The 23,522-nt window shown below is 44.7% G+C and overlaps 2 protein-coding genes across 8 annotated transcripts in view; one reads left to right on the forward strand and one right to left on the reverse strand.

The window, feature by feature from the left end:
* The first annotated feature begins 48 nt into the window (after positions 1–48).
* si:ch1073-280e3.1 (complement factor B) lies at positions 49–19,981 on the forward strand. Its single transcript, XM_041875438.1, has 18 exons — positions 49–152; positions 1,168–1,416; positions 1,530–1,715; positions 10,549–10,722; positions 10,878–10,982; positions 11,111–11,241; positions 11,460–11,610; positions 11,813–11,944; positions 12,050–12,154; positions 16,282–16,419; positions 16,589–16,704; positions 17,504–17,639; positions 17,840–17,993; positions 18,192–18,268; positions 18,773–18,879; positions 19,141–19,273; positions 19,395–19,444; positions 19,638–19,981. Exons 1-18 carry the CDS (start codon positions 95–97, stop codon positions 19,800–19,802), a joined length of 2,367 nt encoding a protein of 788 aa, XP_041731372.1. The 5' UTR covers positions 49–94; the 3' UTR covers positions 19,803–19,981.
* LOC121563705 (bifunctional polynucleotide phosphatase/kinase-like) overlaps positions 19,936–23,522 on the reverse strand; it is a 10,539-nt gene continuing 6,952 nt past the window's right edge. For all 7 annotated transcript variants that reach the window (XM_041875466.2, XM_041875461.2, XM_041875452.2 and 4 more), the window contains 7 exons: positions 23,410–23,502; positions 23,222–23,318; positions 23,078–23,139; positions 22,886–22,995; positions 21,086–21,173; positions 20,744–20,811; positions 19,936–20,420 (listed from right to left, as the gene is read on the reverse strand). In XM_041875466.2, coding sequence (XP_041731400.1) covers positions 20,300–20,420; positions 20,744–20,811; positions 21,086–21,173; positions 22,886–22,995; positions 23,078–23,139; positions 23,222–23,318; positions 23,410–23,502 — 639 coding nt within the window. In that variant the 3' untranslated portion in view covers positions 19,936–20,299. The remainder of the gene's footprint in view (positions 20,421–20,743; positions 20,812–21,085; positions 21,174–22,885; positions 22,996–23,077; positions 23,140–23,221; positions 23,319–23,409; positions 23,503–23,522) is intronic.

Here is a 23,522-nt window from a genome sequence, read left to right on the forward strand (position 1 = left end):
ATCACTCATCAAATAAGATAACTACTTAGTAGCATGTAGACATATTTTTAGTCAGACACCAACAGAGACTGAAAGGAATAAACAGATACTTGCTATGTATGCTGTCACTCTGTTGTTGTGTGCGGCCTTCTCCTTAATCTCTGTCAAAGAGGGTGAGTACAGAGATGGTCAGGGAGATACACGAGTCAGAAGTTATTGTAACAAACAAGACCATTCATGATCTCTCAGTAATGTGTTTGTATCTCAGGTAAATGTCGCATTTCAGTCAGACATATGTCTGTATTTCAGTCATGTCTATTTCAGTAATGTGTCTGTATTTCAGTCATATGTACGTCTGTATTTCGGTAATGTGTGTGGGTCGTTCCACCAACTAGGTGCCTTTTGAGAAGTGTAACTTGGTCAAAACAAACCTTTTGATTTCTCCTATTTTTAACATTCTGTCAGAAAGAGCATGTTCAACATCTGAAGATGTTAAATTTAAAAAATGACAATAGTAAGTGCCTATTAAGTGCCAAATAAAGTAACAGGGTTGACCATAACAGGGTTGATGATTTCATCATAAATCAGCCATGAATCCCGTTGTGACGGGGAAAGGAAGCTTGTTGTGTGCAACAGGGAGTTGCAATTGAATGCAAGCTTCACAAAAAAAAAAAAATGGTTTAACAATTTCTAGCCTGTCTATCTATGGGTAACAGGGTTGACGTGTTATGCTCGATCCGCTCAGTTTTCTGTCACAAAACACCAGAAAATGGCCAAAAAGAGTAGAACCAGCTCACCTGCTTTTACATGATTTGACTATTAGATGTTCAATGTTTCTTTTAAAAGAATATATAAAAAATGAAGGTTTCACCATATTAAAACAAGAGTTCAGTTCATGTCACAGGGTTTGCCTTAAAATGAGGGATAGACGTAAATGATTCACAGAGCGACATGTCAAAATGCAGAATTTTGGCATATTAGCAAGTCTTTATTCATATAACAAATCTGATTTATTGAATTCTCCATGTGGTCTATATTGAAGGGCACTTCATTTAATATAACAGGCTTTTAAAATGCAATATTTGTGCACAATTTCTACTTAAAATATCAAAGTGACTGTTTTTCAGTAATGTGACTGTATTTCAGTTATTTGTCTGCATTTCAGTCGTACGTATGCCTGTATTTCAGTGTGGATGCAGGGGGAAGACTATGAGGACTTTGAGGAGGAACAGCCCCAGAACTGTTCCATCGCTGAGCAGATCAGAGGAGGCAACGTGTCCTACTCTCAGGCAGGTACTGAGGGCAGCGTGCTGACCTATCACTGTAAGGCAGGATACTACCCGTACCCCATCAGCCAACGGGTGTGCAGCGCCGATGGGGAGTGGTCCACCATGAGACTGGCCAATGGCAGACGAGTGTCGCGAGCATCCTGTAAAGGTAGTGTTTATGGTGGATACGGAAGGAGGCAAGTGATGAGTTAGTATCTGATAAACTACTGCTGTATTCTCCTCTGTCTCTCCATCTCACTCTCACTCTGTATTCTCTCACAGAGATAATGTGTCCAGGCCAGCTCCAATTGGACAATGGTGAGTTCTGGCCCAGGGACCAGTGGTTGAAGCCAGGGGAGAGCCAGAGTTTCTCCTGCCACAATGGCTTCACCCTGTCTGGGTCAGCTCAGAGGAACTGCACCTCTCTAGGAGACTGGATAGGCACCATCCCAGTGTGTGATAACCAAGGTGAGAAGCTCTCACCCTATGTGCCAGATAAAGTAAGCTTTTGCATGATTTTCTCCATATACAGTTTAGGTCGAATGTTTACATACACCTTAGCCAAATACATTTAAACTCAGTTTTTCACAATTCCTGACATTTAATCATAGTAAAAATTCCCTGTCTTAGGTCAGTTAGGATCACCACTTTATTTTAAGAATGTGAAATGTCAGTATAATAATAGAGAGAATGATTTATTTCAGCTTTTATTTATTTCATCACATTCCCAGTGGGTCAGACGTTTACATACACTCAATTAGTATTTGGTAGCATTGCTTTTAAATTGTTTAACGTGGGTCAAATGTTTCGGGTAGCCTTCCACAAGCTTCCCACAATAAGTTGGGTGAATTTTGGCCCATTCCTCCTGACAGAGCTGGTGTAACTGAGTCAGGTTTGTAGGCCTCCTTGCTTGCACACGCTTTTTCAGTTCTGCCTATTAATTTTCTATAGGATTGAGGTCAGGGCTTTGTGATGGCCACTCCAATACCTTGACTTTGTTGTCCTTAAGCCATTTTGCCATAACTTTGGAAGTATGCTTGGGGACATTGTCCATTTGGAAGACCCATTTGCGACCAAGTTTTAACTTCCTGACTGATGTCTTGAGATGTTGCTTCAATATATCCACATAAGTTTCCTTCCTCATGATGCCATCTATTTTGTGAAGTGCACCAGTCCCTCCTGCAGCAAAGCACCCCCACAGCATGATGCTACCACCCCCGTGCTTCACGGTTGGGATGGTGTTCTTCTGCCTTTTTCCTCCAAACATAACGATGGTCATTATGGCCGAACAGTTCTATTTTTGTTTCATCAGACCAGAGGACATTTCTCCAAAAGGTACGATCTTTGTCCCCATGTGCAGTTGTAAACCGTAGTCTGGCTTTGTTATGGTGGTTTTGGAGCAGTGGCTTCTTCCTTGCTGAGTGGCCTTTCAGGTTATGTCGATATAGGACTCATTTTACTGTGGATATAGACACTTTTGTACCTGTTTCCTTCAGCATCTTCACAAGGTCCTTTGCTGTTGTTCTGGGATTGATTTGCACTTTTCGCACCAAAGTACACTGCTAAAAAAAATAAAGGGAACACTTAAACAACACAATGTAACTCCAAGTCAATCACACTTCTGTGAAATCAAACTGTCCACTTAGGAAGCAACACTGATTGACAATACATTTCAGATGCTGTTGTGCAAATGGAATAGACAACAGGTGGAAATTATAGGCAATTAGCAAGACACCCCCAATAAAGGACTGGTTTTGCAGGTGGTGACCACAGACCACTTCTCAGTTCCTATGCTTCCTGGCGGTGCTTTCACTCTAGTGGTAGCATGAGACGGAGTCTACAACCCACACAAGTGGCTCAGGTAGTGCAGCTCATCCAGGATGGCACATCAATGCGAGCTGTGGCAAGAAGGTTTGCTGTGTCTGTCAGCGTAGTGTCCAGAGCATGGAGGCGCTACCAGGAGACAGGCCAGTACATCAGGAGACGTGGAGGAGGCCGTAGGAGGGCAACAACCCAGCAGCAGGACTGCTACCTCTGCCTTTGTGCAAGAAGGAGCAGGAGGAGCACTGCCAGAGCCCTGCAAAATGACCTCCAGCAGGCCACAAATGTGCATGTGTCTGCTCAAACGGTCAGAAACAGACTCCATGAGGGTGGTATGAGGGCCCGACGTCCACAGGTGGGGGTTGTGCTTACAGCCCAACACCGTGCAGGACGTTTGGCATTTGCTAGAGAACACCAACATTGGCAAATTCGCCACTGGCGCCCTGTGCTCTTCACAGATGAAAGCAGGTTCACACTGAGCACATGTGACAGACGTGACAGAGTCTGGAGACGCCGTGGAGAACGTTCTGCTGCCTGCAACATCCTCCAGCATGACCGGTTTGGCGGTGGGTCAGTCATGGTGTGGGGTGGCATTTCTTTGGGGGGCCGCACAGCCCTCCATGTGCTCGCCAGAGGTTGCCTGACTGCCATTAGGTACCGAGATGAGATCCTCAGACCCCTTGTGAGACCATATGCTGGTGCGGTTGGCCCTGGGTTCCTCCTAATGCAAGACAATGCTAGACCTCATGTGGCTGGAGTGTGTCAGCAGTTCCTGCAAGAGGAAGGAATTGATGCTATGGACTGGCCCGCCCGTTCCCCAGACCTGAATCCAATTGAGCACATCTGGGACATCATGTCTCGCTCCATCCACCAACGCCACGTTGCACCACAGACTGTCCAGGAGTTGGCATTTATTAGTTGAGAGTTAGCTGCACCAATTGTGTTCAAGTGCATACAGGCGTGCATAGAGCCCTGCTTACTTCGGTATAATACTTACTTTGGTATAAGAAGCTTTTTGAATCTTAGAAACACATTGATTGACAGGCACAGAGATGAATGGCGCTTTTCCTATTATACATTATAACCCCAAAGCAGGTCAATGAGAAAGGCTTGTACAACGTCTCTGCATATGCTTTTTGCAGTACTATATAATATAATAATATAAAGTAGGAAGTTTACATACACTTAGGTTGGAGTCATTAAAACTTGTTTTTCAACCACTCCACAAATCTCTTGTTAACAAACTATTGTTTTGGCAAGTCGGTTAGGACATCTACTTTGTGCATGACACAAGTCATTTTTCCAACAATTGTTTACAGACAGATTATTTCACTTATAATTCACTGTATCACAATTCCAGTGGGTCAGAAATGTACATACACTAAGTTGACTGTGCCTTTAAACAGCTTGGAAAATTCCAGAAAATGATGTCATGGCTTTAGAAGCTTCTGATATGCTAATTGAAATAATTTGAGTCAATTGGAGGTGTACCTGTGGATGTATTTCAAGGCCTACCTTCAAACTCAGTGCCTCTTTGCTTGACATCATGGGAAAATCAAAAGAAATCAGCCAAGACATCAGAAAAAAAATTGTAGACCTCCACAACTCTGGTTCATCCTTGGGAGCAATTTCCAAACGCCTGAAGGTACCATGTTCATCTGTATAAACAATAGTACGCAGGTATAAACACCATGGGACCACGCAGCCGTCATACCGCTCAGGAAGGAGACGTGTTCTGTCTCCTAGAGATGAACGTACTTGGCTGCGAAAAGTTCAAATTAATCCCAGAACAACAGCAAAGGACCTTGTGAAGATGCTGGAGGAAACAGGTACAAAAGTATCTATATCGACAGTAAAACGAGTCCTATATCAACATAACCTGAAAGGCCGCTCAGCAAGGAAGAAGCCACTGCTCCAAAACCGCCATAAAAAAAGCCAGACTACGGTTTGCAACTGCACATGGGGACAAAGATCTTACTTTTTTGAGAAATGTCCTCTGGTCTGATGAAACAAAAATAAAACTGTTGGCCATAATGACCATCGTTATGTTTGGAGGAAAAAGGGGGGGCTTGCAAGCCGAAGAACACCATCCCAACCGTGAAGCACGGCGGTAGCAGCATCATGTTGTGGGGGTGCTTTGCTGCAGGAGGGACTGGGAAGGAAAATTATGTGGATATATTGAAGCAACATCTCAAGACATCAGTCAGGAAGTTAAAGCTTGGTCGCAAATGGTTCTTCCAAATGGACAATGACCCCAAGCATACTTCCAAAGTTGTGGCAAAATGGCTTAGGAGTGGCCATCACAAAGCCCTGACCTCAATCCTATAGAACATTTGTGGGAAGAACTGAAAAAGTGTGTGCAAGCAAGGAGGTCTACAAACCTGACTCAGTGACACCAGCTCTGTCAGGAGGAATGGGCCAAAATTCACCCAACTTATTGTGGAAAGCTTGTGGAAGGCTACCCGAAACGTTTGACCAAAGTTAAACAATTTAAAGGCAATGCTACCAAATACTAATTGAGTGTATGTAAACTTCTGACCCACTGGGAATGTGATGGAAATAAATAAAAGCTGAAATATTTGTATTTTATTTCACCTTTTTTAACCAGGTAAGCCAGTTGAGAACAAGTTCTCATTTACAACTGCGACCTGGCCAAGATAAAGCAAAGCAGTGCGGTAAAAACAACAACAACAGAGAGTTACATATGGAATAAACAAAACGTACAGTCAATAACATAATAGAAAATCTATATAGTGTGTGCAAATGTAGTAAGTTATGGAGATAAGGCAATAAATAGGCCATAGTGCAAAATAATTACAATTATAATTTAGTATTAACACTGGAGTGATAGATGTGCAGAAGATGATGTGCAAATAGAGATACTGGGGTGCAAATGAGCAAAATAAATAACAATGTCAATAACAATATGGGGATGAGGTAGTTGGGTGGGCTAATTACAGATCGGCTGTGTACAGGTGCAGTGATCGGTAAGCTGCTTTGACAACTGATTCTTTAAGATAGTGAGGGAGATAAGTGTCTCCAGCTTCAGAGATTTTTGCAGTTCGTTCCAGTCATTTGCAGCAGAGAACTGGAAGGAATGTTGACCAAAGGAGGTGTTGGCTTTGGTGATGACCAGTGAGATATACCTGCTGGAACGCATACTACGGGTGGGTGTTGCTATGGTGACCAATGAGCTAAGATAAGGCGGGGATTTGCCTAGAAGTTATTTATAGATGACCTGGAGCCAGTGGGTTTGGCGACGAATATGTAGTGAGGGCCAGCCAACGACAGCGTACAGGTCACAATGGTGGGTACTATATGGGGCTTTGGTGACAAAACGGATGGCACTGTGATAGACTACATCCAATTTGAGTAGAGTGTTGGAAGCTATTTTGTAAATGACATTGCCGAAGTCAAGGATCGGTAGGATAGTCAGTTTTACGAGGGCATGTTTAGCAGCATGAGTGAAGGAGGCTTTGTTGCGAAATAGGAAGCCGATTCTAGATTTAACTTTGGATTGGAGATGCTTAATGTGAGTCTGGAAGGAGAGATTACGGTCTAACCAGACACCTAGGTATTTGTAGTTGTTCACATATTCTAAGTCAGACCCGCCGAGAGTAGTGATTCTAGTCGGGCAGGCGGGTGCAAGCAGCGTTCGATTGAACAGCATGCATTTAGTTTTACTAGCGTTTAAGAGCAGTTGGAGCTCGTTTGGAGGTTTGTTAACACAGTGTCCAATGAAGGGCCAGATGTATACAAAATGGTGTCGTCTGCGTAGAGGTGGATCTGAGAGTCACCAGCAGCAAGAGTGACATCATTGATATACACAGAGAATAGAGTCGTCCCGAAAATTGAACCCTGTGGCACCCCCATAGAGACTGCCAGAGGTCCAGACAACAGGCCCTCCGATTTGACACATTGAACTCTATCTGAGAAGTAGTTGGTGAACCAGGCAAGGCAGTCATTTGAGAAACCAAGGCTATTTAGTCTGCCAATAAGAATGCAGTGATTGACAGAGTCAATAGCCTTGGCCAGGTCAATGAAGACGGCTGCACAATACTGTCTTTTATCGATCGCGGTTATAATATCGTTTAGGACCTTGAGCGTGGCTGAGGTGCACCCATGACCAGCTCGGAAACCGGATTGCATAGCGGAGAAGGTACGGTGGGATTCGAAATGGTCGGTGATTTGTTTGTTAACTTGGCTTTCAAATAATTTCGAAGGGCAGGGCAGGATGGATATAGGTCTGTAACAGTTTGGATCTAGAGTGTCACCCCCTTTGAAGAGGGGGATGACCGCGGCAGCTTTCCAATCTCTGGGGATCTCAGACGATACGAAAGAGAGGTTGAACAGGCTGGTAATAGGGGTTGCGACAATTTCGGCGGCTAATTTTAGAAAGAAAGGGGCCAGATTGTCTAGCCCAGCTGATTTGTAGGGGTCCAGATTTTGCAGCTCTTTCAGAACATCAGCTATCTGAATTTGATTGAAGGCATGGGCAAGTTGCAGCGGAGGGTGCAGAGCTGGTGGCCGGAGTAGGGGTAGCCAGGTGGAAACCATGGCCAGCCGTAGCAAACTGCTTGTTGAAATTTTCGATTATCGTAGATTTATCGGTAGTGACAGTGTTTCCTAGCCTCAGTGCAGTGGGCAGCTGGGAGGAGGTGCTCTTATTCTCCATGGACTTTACAGTGTCCCAAAACTTTTTGGAGTTAGTGCTACAGGATGCACATTTCTGTTTGAAAAAGTTAGCCTTTGCTTTCCTAACTGATTGTGTATATTGGTTCCTGACTTCCCTGAAAAGTTGCATATCGTGGGGGCTGTTCGATGCTAATGCAGTACACCACAGGATGTTTTTGTACTGGTCAAGGGCAGTCAAGTCTGGGGTGAACCAGGGGCTATATCTGTTCTTAGTTCTGAATTTTTTGAATGGGGCAGGAAGATGGAGAGGAAAGGACTTTTAAAGAACAACCAGGCATCCTCTACTGACGGAATGAGGTCAATATCCATCCAGGATACCCGGCCCAGGTCAATTAGAAAGGCCTGCTCGCTGAAGTGTTTTAGGGAGCGTTTGACAGTGATGAGGGGTGTTCGTTTGACCGCGGACCCATTACGGACGCAGGCAATGAGGCAGTGATCGCTGAGATCCTGGTTGAAGACAGCGGAGGTGTATTTAGAGGGTAAATTAGTCAGGATGATATCTATGAGGGTGCCCATGTTAACAGATTTAGGGTTGTACCTGGTAGGTTCCTTGATAATTTGTGTGAGATTGAGGGCATCTAGTTTAGATTGTAGGACGGCCGAGGTGTTAAGCATATCCCAGTTTAGGTCACCAAGCAATACGAACTCTGAGGATAGATGGGGGGCAATCAATTCACATATGGTTTTCAGGGCACAGCTGGGGGCTGAGGGGGGTCTGTAGCAAGCGGCAACAGTGAGAGACCTATTTCTGGAAAGGTGGATTTTTAGAAGTAGAAGCTCAAACTGTTTGGGCACAGACCTGGATAGTATGATAGAGCTCTGCAGGCTATCTCTACAGTAGATTGCAACTCCGCCCCCTTTGGCAGTTCTATCTAGACAGAAAATGTTGTAGTTGGGAATGGAAATTTCAGAATCTTTGGTGGCCTTCCTAAGCCAGGATTCAGACACTGCTAGAACATCAGGGTTGGCGGAGTGTGCTAACGCAGTGAATAACTCAAACTTAGGGAGGAGGCTTCTGATGTTAACATGCAAGAAACCAAGGCTTTTGCGGTTACAGAAGTCAACAAATGATGGCGCCTGGGGAGCAGGAGTGATATCACCAGAGGAACAGAGGAGGAGTAGAATAAGGATAGGGCTAAAGGCTTTAAGAACTGGTCTTCTAGTGCGTTGGGTACAGAGAAAAAAAAGGGGCACACTTCCGGGCGTTGTAGAATAGATTCAGGGCATTATGTACAGACAAGGATATGGAAGGATATGAGTACAGTGGAGGTAAACCTAAGCGTTGGGTAAAGATGAAAGAGATAGCATCACTGGAGGCACCGATTGAGCCGGTCTCCGCGTGTGTGGGGAGTGGGACAAAGGAGCTATCTGAGACAGGTTGGGCTCTACATTGAAAAAGTACAGTTAGAACTAACTGAAACAGCAATAGGCAAGGTATATTGACATGGGAGAGAGGCATAAAGCAGTCACAGGTGCTATTCGAGAGAGCTAAGACAACAGCAGGTAATGGCGACGAAAGTTTGAGCTGAGGCTAAACAGGATGGGGTGCCGTATAAAGGAACAGTCCAGCAGGCATCAGCTGTGTAGCTGAGTGATCATAAGGTCCAGTGAACAGCAATAAGTACGTCCGGGAGCAGTTCAGTGGCTGCTACGCTACAGGCGAGCTGGAGGCACGGCTGTTGATTGCGTGTGTTAGCGGACGGGGCTAGCAGATGGATTTTGTGGTCGTCGCAACGGGAAGCCTGTTGAAACCACATCAGACGATTACGTCGGCAGACCAGTCGTGATGGATCGGCGGGGCTCCGTGTCAACACCAGAAGGTCCCGTCCGGTTGACAGAGAGGTAGATAGCCGGGAGATGGGCTTGGCTCGAGGCTAGCTCAAGGCTAACTGGGGTTAGCTTCAGGACAGTGGTGATTAGCCAACAACGACAACAGCCATTCGGTTGCAGCTAGCTAGTTGCGATGATCCGGTGTTAAGGTCCAGTGATTCAGTGATTCCGGCAGAAAATCCGATATGCTCTGGCTCGATAGCGCGATGTGCAGACTGTCCAACAATTGTCCAGGCTAGAGCTGGCTGGTAGGTAGTGCAGGCCATGGCCACGGACAATGGTGAAGACCGCTAACGGTGGCTAATAGCAAGTAGCTAGTTAGCTGGCTAGTTGGCTAGTTTCAGCCAGAGGTTCTGGATAAAAATCTATGAAGAAACAACAAAATCCGCTCCACATTGGGTGAGGCGGGTTGCAGGAAAGTATATTTAGTTAAAGGATGGAAAGGGAGATTGAGAAATATATACGACAAAGACAACAACAAAAAAAACAGGATATTTACATGAGGACACTACAGAAAACACGACCGCACAGCTATACCATCTTGGAATCTTGGAATGATAAATCATTCTCTCTACTATTATTCTGACATTTCACATTCTTAAAATAAAGTGGTGATCCTAACTGAAATAAGACAGGGAATTTTTACTAGGATTCAATGTCAGGAATTGTGAAAAACTGAGTTTAAATGTATTTGGCTAAGGTGTATGTAAACTTCCAACTTCAACTCTATGCCATTTAGCAGACACTTTTATGGAAAGCAACTTACATTACAGTGAGGGCATGCATTTTAGTATACCAATATGTGACCCCTGCGGGACTTGATCCCACAACCTTGGTGTTGCTTGCTACATGCTTTACCACAGGACCAGTAAAATGAAGGCCTTTGGATCTTATTCTTTAAGTTAGTCTTGATTAGTGCATGTGTCATGGCTCATACAATATCTTCTCATTTCAGCTGATGACTGTAAGAACCCAGGTGTGCCCCCGGGTGCCCTGCGGTCCGAGGGCCGCTTCCGGAAAGGGGAGAAGGTCCAGTACCGCTGCCAGATGGGTCTGGACCTGCTAGGCTCAGCCGAGAGGGTCTGTCTGGAGTCCAAGGAGTGGAGTGGCTCAGAGACACGCTGCCAGGGTCAGTGCCTTGACTGGACCAGGCTACACTAGACTAATACATTACTTTCTATGCAATTTCTATGCAATTTCAGTCACCTTTTTATCTGTAATCTTCAATCCAATGTTATTTACAGAGTCAATGTTCTGCACATGCTAATATGTCTCTCAAAACAGCCCAGTATGCCTTTGACTCCCCCAGTGCAGTGGCAGAGGCTATGGGAGGCTCTCTGTCTGGAGTCATGGATGTTCTGTCTCCTGAGTTCATAAAGAAAAACAAAGGTGATCCATTATAGTGTGTACGTGCTTGCATGTGTGAGTATGCTGTATCTCTGTATACTCTGTGTGTCATATGTGTGACTCTAAGCTGAAATCATTACACCCCCTATCTTGTCCCTGCTTTATATGAGGCACCTTTGGTAGGACCCTGCGGGTGGCTGATGGTCGTATGAACGTGTTCATCCTGATGGATACCTCAGGCAGCATCTCCAAGATCCACTTTGAGCAGGCCAGGGGCGCCATTGCTGACCTCATACGCAAGGTCTTACTTTAATTTATGTCCCCACAAACATTGAGGACACAGATTAAGCCTAGTCCTAGACTGAAAATCACTTTCAATGTAGATTCATTTCTGTGTCTGCAAAATCAGCCCTGAGAATCCTCAGAATTTATGAACTTCTCACGGATAATAAACAACACATTATTCTATGAAATGCCGCTAAAAGACGCTAACGTCTAACTAACATGTTTCTCTCTCAGCTTGACAGCTACGAGGTTGAGCTGAAATTCCAGGTGATCTCCTATGCCAGCCAGGCTAAAGATATTGTGGACATTGTGTCCAGCAAGGATGAGCGAGCCAGTAGCAACGTACAAAGTGTCCTAAAGAGGCTGGCAGCGTTTGATCACAAAAGTAAGTCAGCACCTCTCCCTTTCTGCGCTTTATGAAGCCATGACACTGTATAGGAAATGCAACCTAACCTCGAAAGATATACTTTAGCAGTTGTCAATTGTTGAGATGTGCATGACTGATTAGCATACATTACTGATTAGCATACATTACTGATTAGCGTACAGTGCCTGGTGTGGTTTGATACAATACCTGTCACCTACAGGCCACGGGGTCCAGACTGGCACCAACCTGTACGCTGCTCTGCACCGTGTGTATGAACGCATGGCCATCCTGAAAGAGAGGAACGAGACCCGATTCAGTGAGACGCAGAATGTCATCCTCATTGAAACAGATGGTACATTGTAGGAGGGTTAAACCTACTCAATAACTTTTTCAATATAATGTTCATTGTGTAGGGAGAGGAGAGAGGCATCCATGTGTATTCTCTCTGCCCCTGTAGGGTACTCCAACACAGGGGGTAGTCCCCTGGCTGTCCTGGCTAAGATCCGCTCCCTGCTTGGGTACAGCACCTCGGCTCTTGACCACACTGAAGACAAACTGCTAGGTCAGTTACACAGGGAGCCACACTGACAACCATACAGTTCTATGAGGCTTCACTCAAGACTGTATATACAGTGGGGAGAACAAGTATTTGATACACTGCCGATTTTGCAGGTTTTCCTACTTACAAAGCATGTAGAGGTCTGTAATTTTTATCATATGTACACTTCAACTGTGAGAGACGGAATCTAAAACAAAAATCCAGAAAATCACATTGTATGATTTTTAAGTAATTAATTTGCATTTTATTGCATGACATAAGTATTTGATCACCTACCAACCAGTAAGAATTCCGGCTCTCACAGACCTGTTCGTTTTTCTTTAAGAAGCCCTCCTGTTCTCCACTCATTACCTGTATTAACTGCACCTGTTTGAACTCGTTACCTGTATAAAAGACACCTGTCCACACACTCAATCAAACAGACTCCAACCTCTCCACAATGGCCAAGACCAGATAGCTGTGTAAGGACATCAGGGATAAAATTGTAGACCTGCACAAGGCTGGGATGGGCTACAGGACAATAGGCAAGCAGCTTGGTGAGAAGGCAACAACTGTTGGCGCAATTATTAGAAAATGAAGAAGTTCAAGATGACGGTCAATCACCCTCAGTCTGGGGCTCCATGCAAGATCTCACCTTGTGGGGCATCAATGATCATGAGGAAGGTGAGGGATCAGCCCAGAACTACACGGCAGGACCTGGTCAATGACCTGAAGAGAGCTGGGACCACAGTCTCAAAGAAAACCATTAGTAACACACTACGTCGTCATGGATTAAAATCCTGCAGCGCACGCAAGGTCCCCCTGCTCAAGCCAGCGCATGTCAAATCAAATCAAATCAAATCAAATTTTATTGGTCACATGCGCCGAATACAACAGGTGCAGACATTACAGTGAAATGCTTACTTACAGCCCTTAACCAACAGTGCATTTATTTTAAACAAAAAAAGTAAGAATAAAACAACAACAAAAAAAGTGTTGAGAAAAAAAGAGCAGAAGTAAAATAAAGTGACAGTAGGGAGGCTATATATACAGTAAAATAAAGTGACAGTAGGGAGGCTATATATACAGGGGGGTACCGTTGCAGAGTCAATGTGCGGGGGCACCGGCTAGTTGAGATAGTTGAGGTAATATGTACATGTGGGTAGAGTTAAAGTGACTATGCATAAATACTTAACAGAGTAGCAGCAGCGTAAAAAGGATGGGGTGGGGGGGCAGTGCAAATAGTCCGGGTAGCCATGATTAGCTGTTCAGGAGTCTTATGGCTTGGGGGTAGAAGCTGTTGAGAAGTCTTTTGGACCTAGACTTGGCACTCCGGTACCGCTTGCCGTGCGGCAGCAGAGAGAACAGTCTATGACTAGGGTGGCTGGAGTCTTTGACAATTTTGAGGGCCTTCCTCTGACACCGCCTGGTATAGAGGTCCTGGATGGCAGGGAGCTTTGCCCCAGTGATGTACTGGGCCGTACGCACTACCCTCTGTAGTGCCTTGCGGTCAGAGGCCAAGCAGTTGCCATACCAGGCGGTGATACAACCAGTCAGGATGCTCTCGATGGTGCAGCTGTAGAATTTTTTTGAGGATCTGAGGACCCATGCCAAATCTTTTAGTCTCCTGAGGGGGAATAGGCTTTGTCGTGCCCTCTTCACGACTGTCTTGGTGTGTTTGGACCATGATAGTTTGTTGGTGATGTGGACACCAAGGAACTTGAAGCTCTCAACCTGTTCCACTACAGCCCCGTCGATGAGAATGGGGGCGTGCTCAGTCCTCTTTTTTTTCCTGTAGTCCACAATCATCTCCTTTGTCTTGGTCACGTTGAGGGAGAGGTTGTTGTCCTGGCACCACACGGCCAGATCTCTGACCTCCTCCCTATAGGCTGTCTCATCGTTGTCGGTGATCAGGCCTACCACTGTTGTGTCGTCGGCAAACTTAATGATGGTGTTGGAGTCGTGCCTGGCCATGCAGTCATGGGTGAACAGAGAGTACAGGAGGGGACTGAGCACGCACCCCTGAGGGGCCCCCCGTGTTGAGGATCAGTGTGGCAGATGTGTTGTTACCTACCCTTACCACCTGGGGCGGCCCGTCAGGAAGTCCAGGATCCAGTTGCAGAGGGAGGTGTTTAGTCCCAGGATCCTTAGCTTAGTGATGAGCTTAGAGGGCACTATGGTGTTGAATGCTGAGCTGTAGTCAATGAATAGCATTCTCACGTAGGTGTTCCTCTTGTCCAGGTGGGAAAGGGCAGTGTGGAGTGCGATAGAGATTGCATCATCTGTGGATCTGTTGGGGCGGTATGCAAATTGGAGTGGGTCTAGGGTTTCTGGGATTATGCTGTTGATGTGAGCCATGACCAGTCTTTCAAAGCACTTCATGGCTACAGACGTCAGTGCTACGGGTCGGTAGTCATTTAGGCAGGTTATCTTAGAGTTCTTGGGCACGGGGACTATGGTGGTCTGCTTGAAACATGTTGGTATTACAGACTCAGTCAGGGACATGTTGAAAATGTCAGTGAAGACACTTGCCAGTTGGTCAGCACATGCTCGGAGTACACGTCCTGGTAATCCGTCTGGCCCTGCGGCCTTGTGAATGTTGACCTGCTTAAAAGTCTTACTCACATCGGCTACGGAGAGCGTGATCACATAGTCATCCGGAACAGCTGGTGCTCTCATGCATGCTTCAGTGTTGCTTGCCTCGAAGCGAGCATAGAAGTGGTTTAGCTCGTCTGGTAGGCTTGTGTCACTGGGCAGCTCGCGGCTGTGCTTCCCTTTGTAGTCTGTAATAGTTTTCAAGCCCTGCCACATCCGACGAGCGTCAGAGCCAGTGTAGTATGATTCAATCTTAGACCTGTATTGACTCTTTGCCTGTTTGATGGTTCGTCGGAGGTCATAGCGGGATTTCTTATAAGCGTCCGGGTTAGAGTCCCGTTCCTTGAAAGCGGCAGCTCTACCCTTTAGCTCAGTGCGGATGTTTCCTGTAATCCATGGCTTCTGGTTGGGGTATGTACGTACGGTCACTGTGGGGACGACATCATCGATGCACTTATTGATGAAGCCAGTGACTGATGTGGTGTACTCCTCAATGCTGTCTGAAGAATCCCGGAACATGTTCCAGTCTGTGCTAGCAAAACAGTCCTGTAGCTTAGCATCTGCGTCATCTGACCACTTTTTTATTAACCGAATCACTGGTGCTTCCTGCTTCAGTTTTTGCTTATAAGCAGGAATCAGGAGGATAGAGTTATGTCCAGGCCCGTCTGAAGTTTGCCAATGACCATCTGGATGATCCAGAGGAGGAATGGGAGATGGTCATGTGGTCTGATGAGACAAAAATAGAGCTTTTTGGTCTAAACTCCACTCGCAGTGTTTGGAGGAAGAAGAAGGATGAGTACAACCCCAAGAACACCATCCCAACCGTGAAACATGGAGGTGGAAACATCATTCTTTGGGGATGCTTTTCTGCAAAGGGGACAGGACGACTGCACCGTATTGAGGGGAGGATGGATGGGGCCATGTATCGCGAGATCTTGGCCAACAACCTCCTTCCCTCAGTAAGAGCATTGAAGATGGGTCGTGGCTGGGTCTTCCAGCATGACAACGACCCGAAACACACAGCCAGGGCAACTAAGGAGTGGCTCTGTAAGAAGCATCTCAAGGTCCTGGAGTGGCCTAGCCAGTCTCCAGACCTGAACCCAATAGAAAATCTTTGGAGGGAGCTGAAAGTCCGTATTGCCCAGCGACAGCCCCGAAACCTGAAGGATCTGGAGAAGGTCTGTATGGAGGAGTGGGCCAAAATCCCTGCTGCAGTGTGTGCAAACCTGGTCAAGACCTACAGGAAACGTATGATCTCTGTAATTGCAAACAAAGGTTTCTGTACCAAATATTATGTCCTGCTTTTCTGATGTATCAAATACTTATGTCATGCAATAAAATGCAAATTAATTACTTAAAAATCATACAATGTGATTTTCTGGAATTTTGTTTTAGATTCCGTCTTTCACAGTTGAAGTGTACCTATGATAAAAATTACAGACCTCTACATGCTTTGTAAGTAGGAAAACCTGCAAAATCGGCAGTGTATCAAATACTTGTTCTCGCCACTGTATATCTACTCAGATTGTGTGTGTGTGTGTGTGTATTTTATGCAGATGTCTATGTGTTTGGTGTTGGGGACAACATGAATAGGAACGAGCTGAATCTGATTGCCTCTAAAAAGAGAGAAGAGAAACACCTGTTCATTCTGAAGGACTACAAACAGCTGGGAGAAGTGTTCAACAGCATGATCAGTGGGTTGTCTTAGCGTCATCATTACATTTACTGTAACAAGTGCATTTGATAATTTTTTTGTACAAATTCTGTATCAAAGTCTTTGAATGTAGTATATTTAGCAATAGAATGGCTGAACGACGCAGAATGAAGTCAAAAATGTAATAGTGATGATGCATTTATTTATAGGTGATAAAAGTGTGATCATGTGTGGGGTGGCACAGGAAGATGTGTCAGAGAATCAGGAGGAGTTTGGGCTCACCAAGATCGCCTATACCAGGCCATGGCATGTCAATGTCATCACGGTAAGCCTTATTTAACATAACATAGACGACTGTACACAATAAACACTTTACATTTACATTTTAGTCATTTAGCAGACGCTCTTATCCAGAGCGACTTACAGTTAGTGAGTGCATAAATTTTCATACTGAGCATCAGGATCAGATTCATCATAAATGCATTGATGACCTGTCTGGCCTTAATGACATCCCTTTCATGGAGCTCCTGCTTTCCACTTCTCTTCTCCAGAGTTGCCACTTTCAGCACTTTTCACTATGCCACTTTTCCCTTAATAAGGATCTCGTGCTAAAAACATATCTGACCATTATACAGTAATGACACATGCAGAGTTTTAGGTGAGGGTAAAACGGGGCACTTTCAAAAGCTGCACTTCCAAGCACTTTTGAAAAAAGGTTATTTGATAAGTTAAAAAAATTATTGATGACTGGATTGAATGAGGATTCGAAGCCATCCACCTCATACTACTCTCTTCACTTGAGTCGCGCGGCAGGAGATTAAAAAGGCTAATGTGGACACATAATAAATGTGACACAATGTGCTGTAATTAATGACCCTACCTTGACCCCACGGACACGGAACTCCGCCAGCGCCCTGTTCATCTTGGCGGCAGCGGCAGGCAGGTCCTTCCCGCTGGCGATGACTTTGACCAAGAGGGAGTCGTAGTGGGGGGAGATGATGGCTCCCTGGAACTCAGAGGCACTGTCCAGACGGATGCCCATGCCCTCGCAAAGACATACCTAAATACAGTACCAATGAATCTACAGTAAATTAAATCTACTATATTCATCCCTCTACTCTCAGGTTCAGACTGGCGCTAAGTCTGAGACCTGCCAGGGCTCCATCGTGACCCAGAGCTGGATCCTGACCGCAGCTCACTGCTTTTCTGCGTTCAGATTTGAGGGGAAAGTGGACCAAGAGAAAGTGACTGTGAAGCATGGTCAGTACCCTACCTAATTACACATTGGTCTCTGCATTGACATCAAAATGTTCATGGGTCATTTGGCAATGTGTCTGCCCATTTAGAAATACCAATGTATAACACGGATTATAGATAACACAGACAACTGATTATTCCGATTATTAAAAAGGTGATGTCTATTCTACCTTTCATCCCTAAGTAATGCCAATGTCCCCCAGATTTTGAAGGTAAGCAGGTAGCAAAGGTGTTGTCTGTGATCCCACACCCACAGTACAACATTGATGGACTCAGAGACAAGAACGTGAAAGAGTTCTATGACTACGACGTTGCTCTGGTTAAGGTTGAAAAAATCAAGCTGTCATGGACGGCGAGGTGGGTTAAGCAGCAACACTAGCTCATGAAATCATTCCCTTATAAATCGTTCTCATTCCAAACCACCACGATTCCATCTACTTGGTCAAATCATTCACCAGCAATGACATTGTTACTCATTGTTACAATATTAACATGAGTACTTTATTGCACTCCTGTACCTCCCTGTGTTGTTTATCTGGTATGTGTTCTCTACAGGCCCATCTGCTTGCCGTGTACCAAGCCCGCCAACCGAGCCTTGAAGATGAGTCCCACCTCCAAATGTGAACACCACAGTAAGATGACTACTACTCCTCCTGAACAAACAGACGGAGTGCAATAATTTATTTGCTTGACAAGCCCAACTCAACTAGTTAACCAACTTGAACTTGTTCCTGATCACAGTACTGCTGGCCATGACTGGTGTCGTCCACCCATGAATCAGATCATTTCTTGGCTTGACTCAAGTTCTATTTCTAGTATATACACTCACGGCCAGTTTACAAAAATTGATCGCTCAGACAGTGAGTCACGTGGCCTGCAATATAAAGCAGGCAGACAGACATCAAGGCATCCAGTTACTGTTCGATTGAACATTATAATGGCCAAAACGAGTGACCAAAGCGACTTTGAGCGTGGTATGATCGTCAGTGCCAGGCGCACCGGATCCAGTACTAAACAAAAAACATCCAGTCAGCGGCAGTCCTGTGGGCGAAAACAGCTCGTTGATGAGAGGTCGAATAAATAATAAACTGGTGAGTGTATAACAACTGGTTAATGGAGTGTGTGTGTGTCTGCAGAGAAAGCATTGCTGCCCCTGGAGGAGACCAGGGCTTACTTCATCAACAAGGGGGCTTCAGTCAAGGATGCGAAACGCAAGCAAACACACATTCATATAGGGAGTAAGGTTAGTGGTACTCAACAACCAAACACACATTCATAAAGGTCATAGGTCAAATCCACAGGCCTTCTACAGTATAATCTCTATCGTTGGCTCTGCATTTACCACTATTTGTGTATGAGGAGTGAATAGTTCTACAAATGTACTTTGTGAATAAGACTGAGTTTGTTTTCATGTACGCCTGCAAATTATGTCTAATTGATGTGCATGTTTGTGAAGGGTGCGGTGTTAATTAGTAGCACCATTGTTTGATGTTCCTATTTGCAGAGGGCTGACTGTATTAAACAGGCTGAGAACACACTCCTAACTCCTCACAACGCAACTCTGAATGAATATGTGACAGACAGGTTTCTGTGCTCGGGCGGATCTTCCGATCATATAGATGCAGTAACATGCAAAGGTATTTTTGTAGGAATACACATTACACAACTCGGAACACATACATTCATTCATATACAAATAATATATGATAAACTTTTATGTTACTCTCATGCATGATATGATCCAACTTTTCCTAACAGGTGACTCTGGAGGCGCTCTGTTCCTTCTTAACAGACTGCGGTATTTTCAAGTGAGAAACTCCCCTTCCACTAAATCTCCTCCATGATAAGCATACTTCATACTAGCATATAGAACAATGTACCAGTATCTGGTGTTTCGGTCCATTAGGCCAAGCTAAGTCTACTTTTTGTATGACTCTATTCAATGACCAGGCATTATAGGAATGAATCCACACCCACAGTTCTATTCTATCTTTCCTGCAGGTGGGAGTAGTGAGCTGGGGCACCAAGAATGTGTGTGAGCCACAAGACATAAGTGACAGGCCCCCTCCTGATGCAAGGGACTTCCACGTTAGTGTCTTCCACTTACTGCCGTGGTTAAAACAGCACCTGGGGAATGAGCTGGAGTTTCTACCTATGGACGACTGAGTTTCAACTAGGATTCTCACAAAAAGCTTCAAATATTGCTTTAGTAGCGCCATATTAGGACGGTGGCTTACTAGCAGAAAAAAATGCATTTCAGTTTCCCTACTTTACAGAATAGGACCTATTATAAAACGAATCAAATTAATAACAATTTATTAAAATAAAAAAATTAATTAAACATCTCTCACGTTTTTTTTTTACCTTTTAGGCTTTCAGGAAACAAGTACTGTATATCTGACAAGAAAACATGATATGAAAATATGAAACTCAAGCCAATCAAACAAAAATACTGATGTGGTTACATTTAGTTAAAACATCGGTACCTTCAAATGTATGTAGTGCAATAGCAATTATTTGTTGATTAGCAGCAGGTAACAAAATAGTTTGTCTACATACAGCCACAGCGTACAACTGCTAGATTATTTTCCTGAAATGACTCTGCACCAATAACAATCTGACAAATCTTAGGTTAGAATACCGTTAGAATGCCAGCCACCCAATCAGCCTTCAGAGAACTGCCTGAAGAGGGCCTCTGATTGGCTGTCTGTAAAGGTTGGGACAAAATGAATTTGCAGGATTTCTGAAAAGCCTTCCGAGAGACTGGGCGCCACAAACTTCTTCCTGTGTGGAGAGAAAAAGTCTGTTCAGAGTGGGCAAATGCCTTCAGACATGCATTTATTTTACATGACATACGTATATGCTGCATTTATACAGGCAACCCAATTCTGATATTTTTCCACTAATTAGACTTTTGACCAATCAGATCAGCTCTTTTGCCAATTATTGGGCAAAATATCAGAATTGGGCTGGCTGTGTAAACGCAGCCATAAAGACATGTTATATTAGTGTGCTCTGATCCTTTCAACCCAATGTAGAGGCCAGTGAATCCCTACTTTGAGAATGTGATGCTGTGAAGTCCCTTGATAATATCCAATGTCACTTACTTGTAACCGTGGAAGATCATGTCATTGACTTTGAGGTGCTTAGTGGTGGAGGGGGCCATCTCACGGAACTGTAAAGCACAGGAAGAGCCCAATAATGAACAACACTCTGCATCAGGCCAGCACCTCAGAGCCTATATTGAACTGGGCGTCTCACATGGCCTGTACTTTATAAGGTTTACGAAGTGGACATTGAACCAGATGGTTGTAGTTTAAGTCCCAGGTTGGGCTATACTATGTGGACGATCAGGTCCCCAGTTCACATCACCTTCTACTCTGAACTGCTGAAGAATGAATCATGTGTAGTCTGGTATATACAGTTCAGTAGAGGGAGAGGAGACCTACTCTGTTGTTGTGTTTGGCCTGCTCCAGGGAGGCAGAGAAGTTGAAGCAGCGACAGGACACGCCCAAACTCTGGCTGACATCAACATACCTGGAGGGGGACAATGTATAGAAGTCACATGGTATTCCCTACAAACACACTCAATCAAAGATCTCTGGTTTGGTTCATGCATGTAGCGGATTTACCAGAATCTGACATGTACAGTGGGGGAAAAAAGTATTTAGTCAGCCACCAATTGTGCAAGTTCTCCCACTTAAAAAGATGAGAGAGGCCTGTAATTTTCATCATAGGTACACGTCAACTATGACAGACAAAATAAGGAAAAAAAATCCTGAAAATCACATTGTAGGATTTTTAATGAATTTATTTGCAAATTATGGTGGAAAATAAGTATTTGGTCAATAACAAAAGTTACTCAATACTTTGTTATATACCCTTTGTTGGCAATGACACAGGTCAAACGTTTTCTGTAAGTCTTCACAAGGTTTTCACACACTGTTGCTGGTATTTTGGCCCATTCTTCCATGCAGATCTCCTCTAGACTTTCAACTCCCTCCAAAGATTTTCTATGGGGTTGAGATCTGGAGACTGGCTAGGCCACTCCAGGACCTTGAAATTGCCCGGGCGGTGTGTTTGGGATCATTGTCATGCTGAAAGACCCAGCCACGTTTCATATTCAATGCCCTTGCTGATGGAAGGAGGTTTTCACTCAAAATCTCACGATACATGGCCCCATTCATTCTTTCCTTTACACGGATCAGTCGTCCTGGTCCCTTTGCAGAAAAACAGCCCCAAAGCAAGATGTTTCCACCCCCATGCTTCACAGTAGGTATGGTGTTCTTTGGATGCAACTCAGCATTCTTTGTCCTCCAAACACGACGAGTTGAGTTTTTACCAAAAGTTATATTTTGGTTTCATCTGACATTCTCCCAATCCTCTTCTGGATCATCCAAATGCACTCTAGCAAACTTCAGACGGGCCTGGACATGTACTGGCTTAAGCAGGGGGACACGTCTGGCACTGCAGGATTTGAGTCCCTGGCGGCGTAGTGTGTTACTGATGGTAGGCTTTGTTACTTTGGTCCCAGCTCTCTGCAGGTCATTCACTAGGTCCCCCTGTGTGGTTCTGGGATTTTTGCTCACCGTTCTTGTGATCATTTTGACCCCATGGGGTGAGATCTTTCGTGGAGCCCCAGATCGAGGGAGATTATCAGTGGTCTTGTATGTCTTCCATTTCCTAATAATTGCTCCAAAGTTGATTTCTTCAAACCAAGCTGCTTACCTATTGCAGATTCAGTCTTCCCAGCCTGGTGCAGGTCTACAATTTTGTTTCTGGTGTCCTTTGACAGCTCTTTGGTCTTGGCCATAGTGGAGTTTGGAGTGTGACTGTTTGAGGTTGTGGACAGGTGTCTTTTATACTGATAACAAGTTCAAACAGGTGCCATTAATACAGGTAACAGTGGAGGACAGAGGAGCCTCTTAAAGAAGAAGTTACAGGTCTGTGAGAGCCAGAAATCTTGCTTGTTTGTAGGTGACCAAATACTTATTTTCCACCATAATTTGCAAATAAATTCATTAAAAATCCTACAATGTGATTTTCTGGATTTTCTTTTCTCATTTTGTCTGTCATAGTTGATGTGTACCTATGATGAAAATTACAGGCCTCTCATCTTTTTAAGTGGGAGAACTTGCACAATTGGTGGCTGACTAAATACTTGTTTCCCCCACTGTATGTGGTTGAGGTTGTTCATGAATTACAACCAAAAGTGCTCCACACACTAGTAGGAGCACAGAGACAAGTACCGTTTGCGAGACTCAGGGTCTGGGTTGGTGTTATCCACCACAACGCTGCGGCCCTCCTTCAGAGCCCGCTCACAGGCCGATACACAGCTCTGCCACGAGCCCAGGGAGTCCTGACAAACACAGGTCAGGTCAGTGTGTGTATATGCGCGTGTGTGGATGTTAAGAGATCCAACAGCGCACTAATCCACTCACCCTGTTCACGTACACGTAACCTTTGGGGACGATGTGTGTGTGGAAAAAGGTTGATTTCCCGGCTAGATAAAAAAGAAGGGAGATAGTCGTCAGTAAAGAGAGAGGAAAAAAATAAAATAAAATAATATATATACACACACTTACAAGCAGGGAAACCAACGGCAATGATGACTTCCTGCTTGGTGGAGGTGAGGGAGGCACTGGGCGGGTCATACAGACGGGCGTTGGAGTCACATTTCCTCTGGCGAGAGAGACACATACAGAGGCTTAAAAAGCTTCAGATATGTATTCTGTGCAGACAGAATACCACTGATATCCACCAGGTTACTCACAGGGTCTAATGGAGGAAGACTGAAGGGGGCGCTTTTCCAACCCAGGAAGAACTCCTCTGGAGTTTGGAACTGCAGCCCAAGGTTCAGTGCAAACTAGTATAGAATAGATAGAT

This window comes from Coregonus clupeaformis, chromosome 5 (genome assembly GCF_020615455.1).
Source record: "Coregonus clupeaformis isolate EN_2021a chromosome 5, ASM2061545v1, whole genome shotgun sequence".
Classification (NCBI taxonomy): Eukaryota; Metazoa; Chordata; class Actinopteri; order Salmoniformes; family Salmonidae; genus Coregonus; species Coregonus clupeaformis.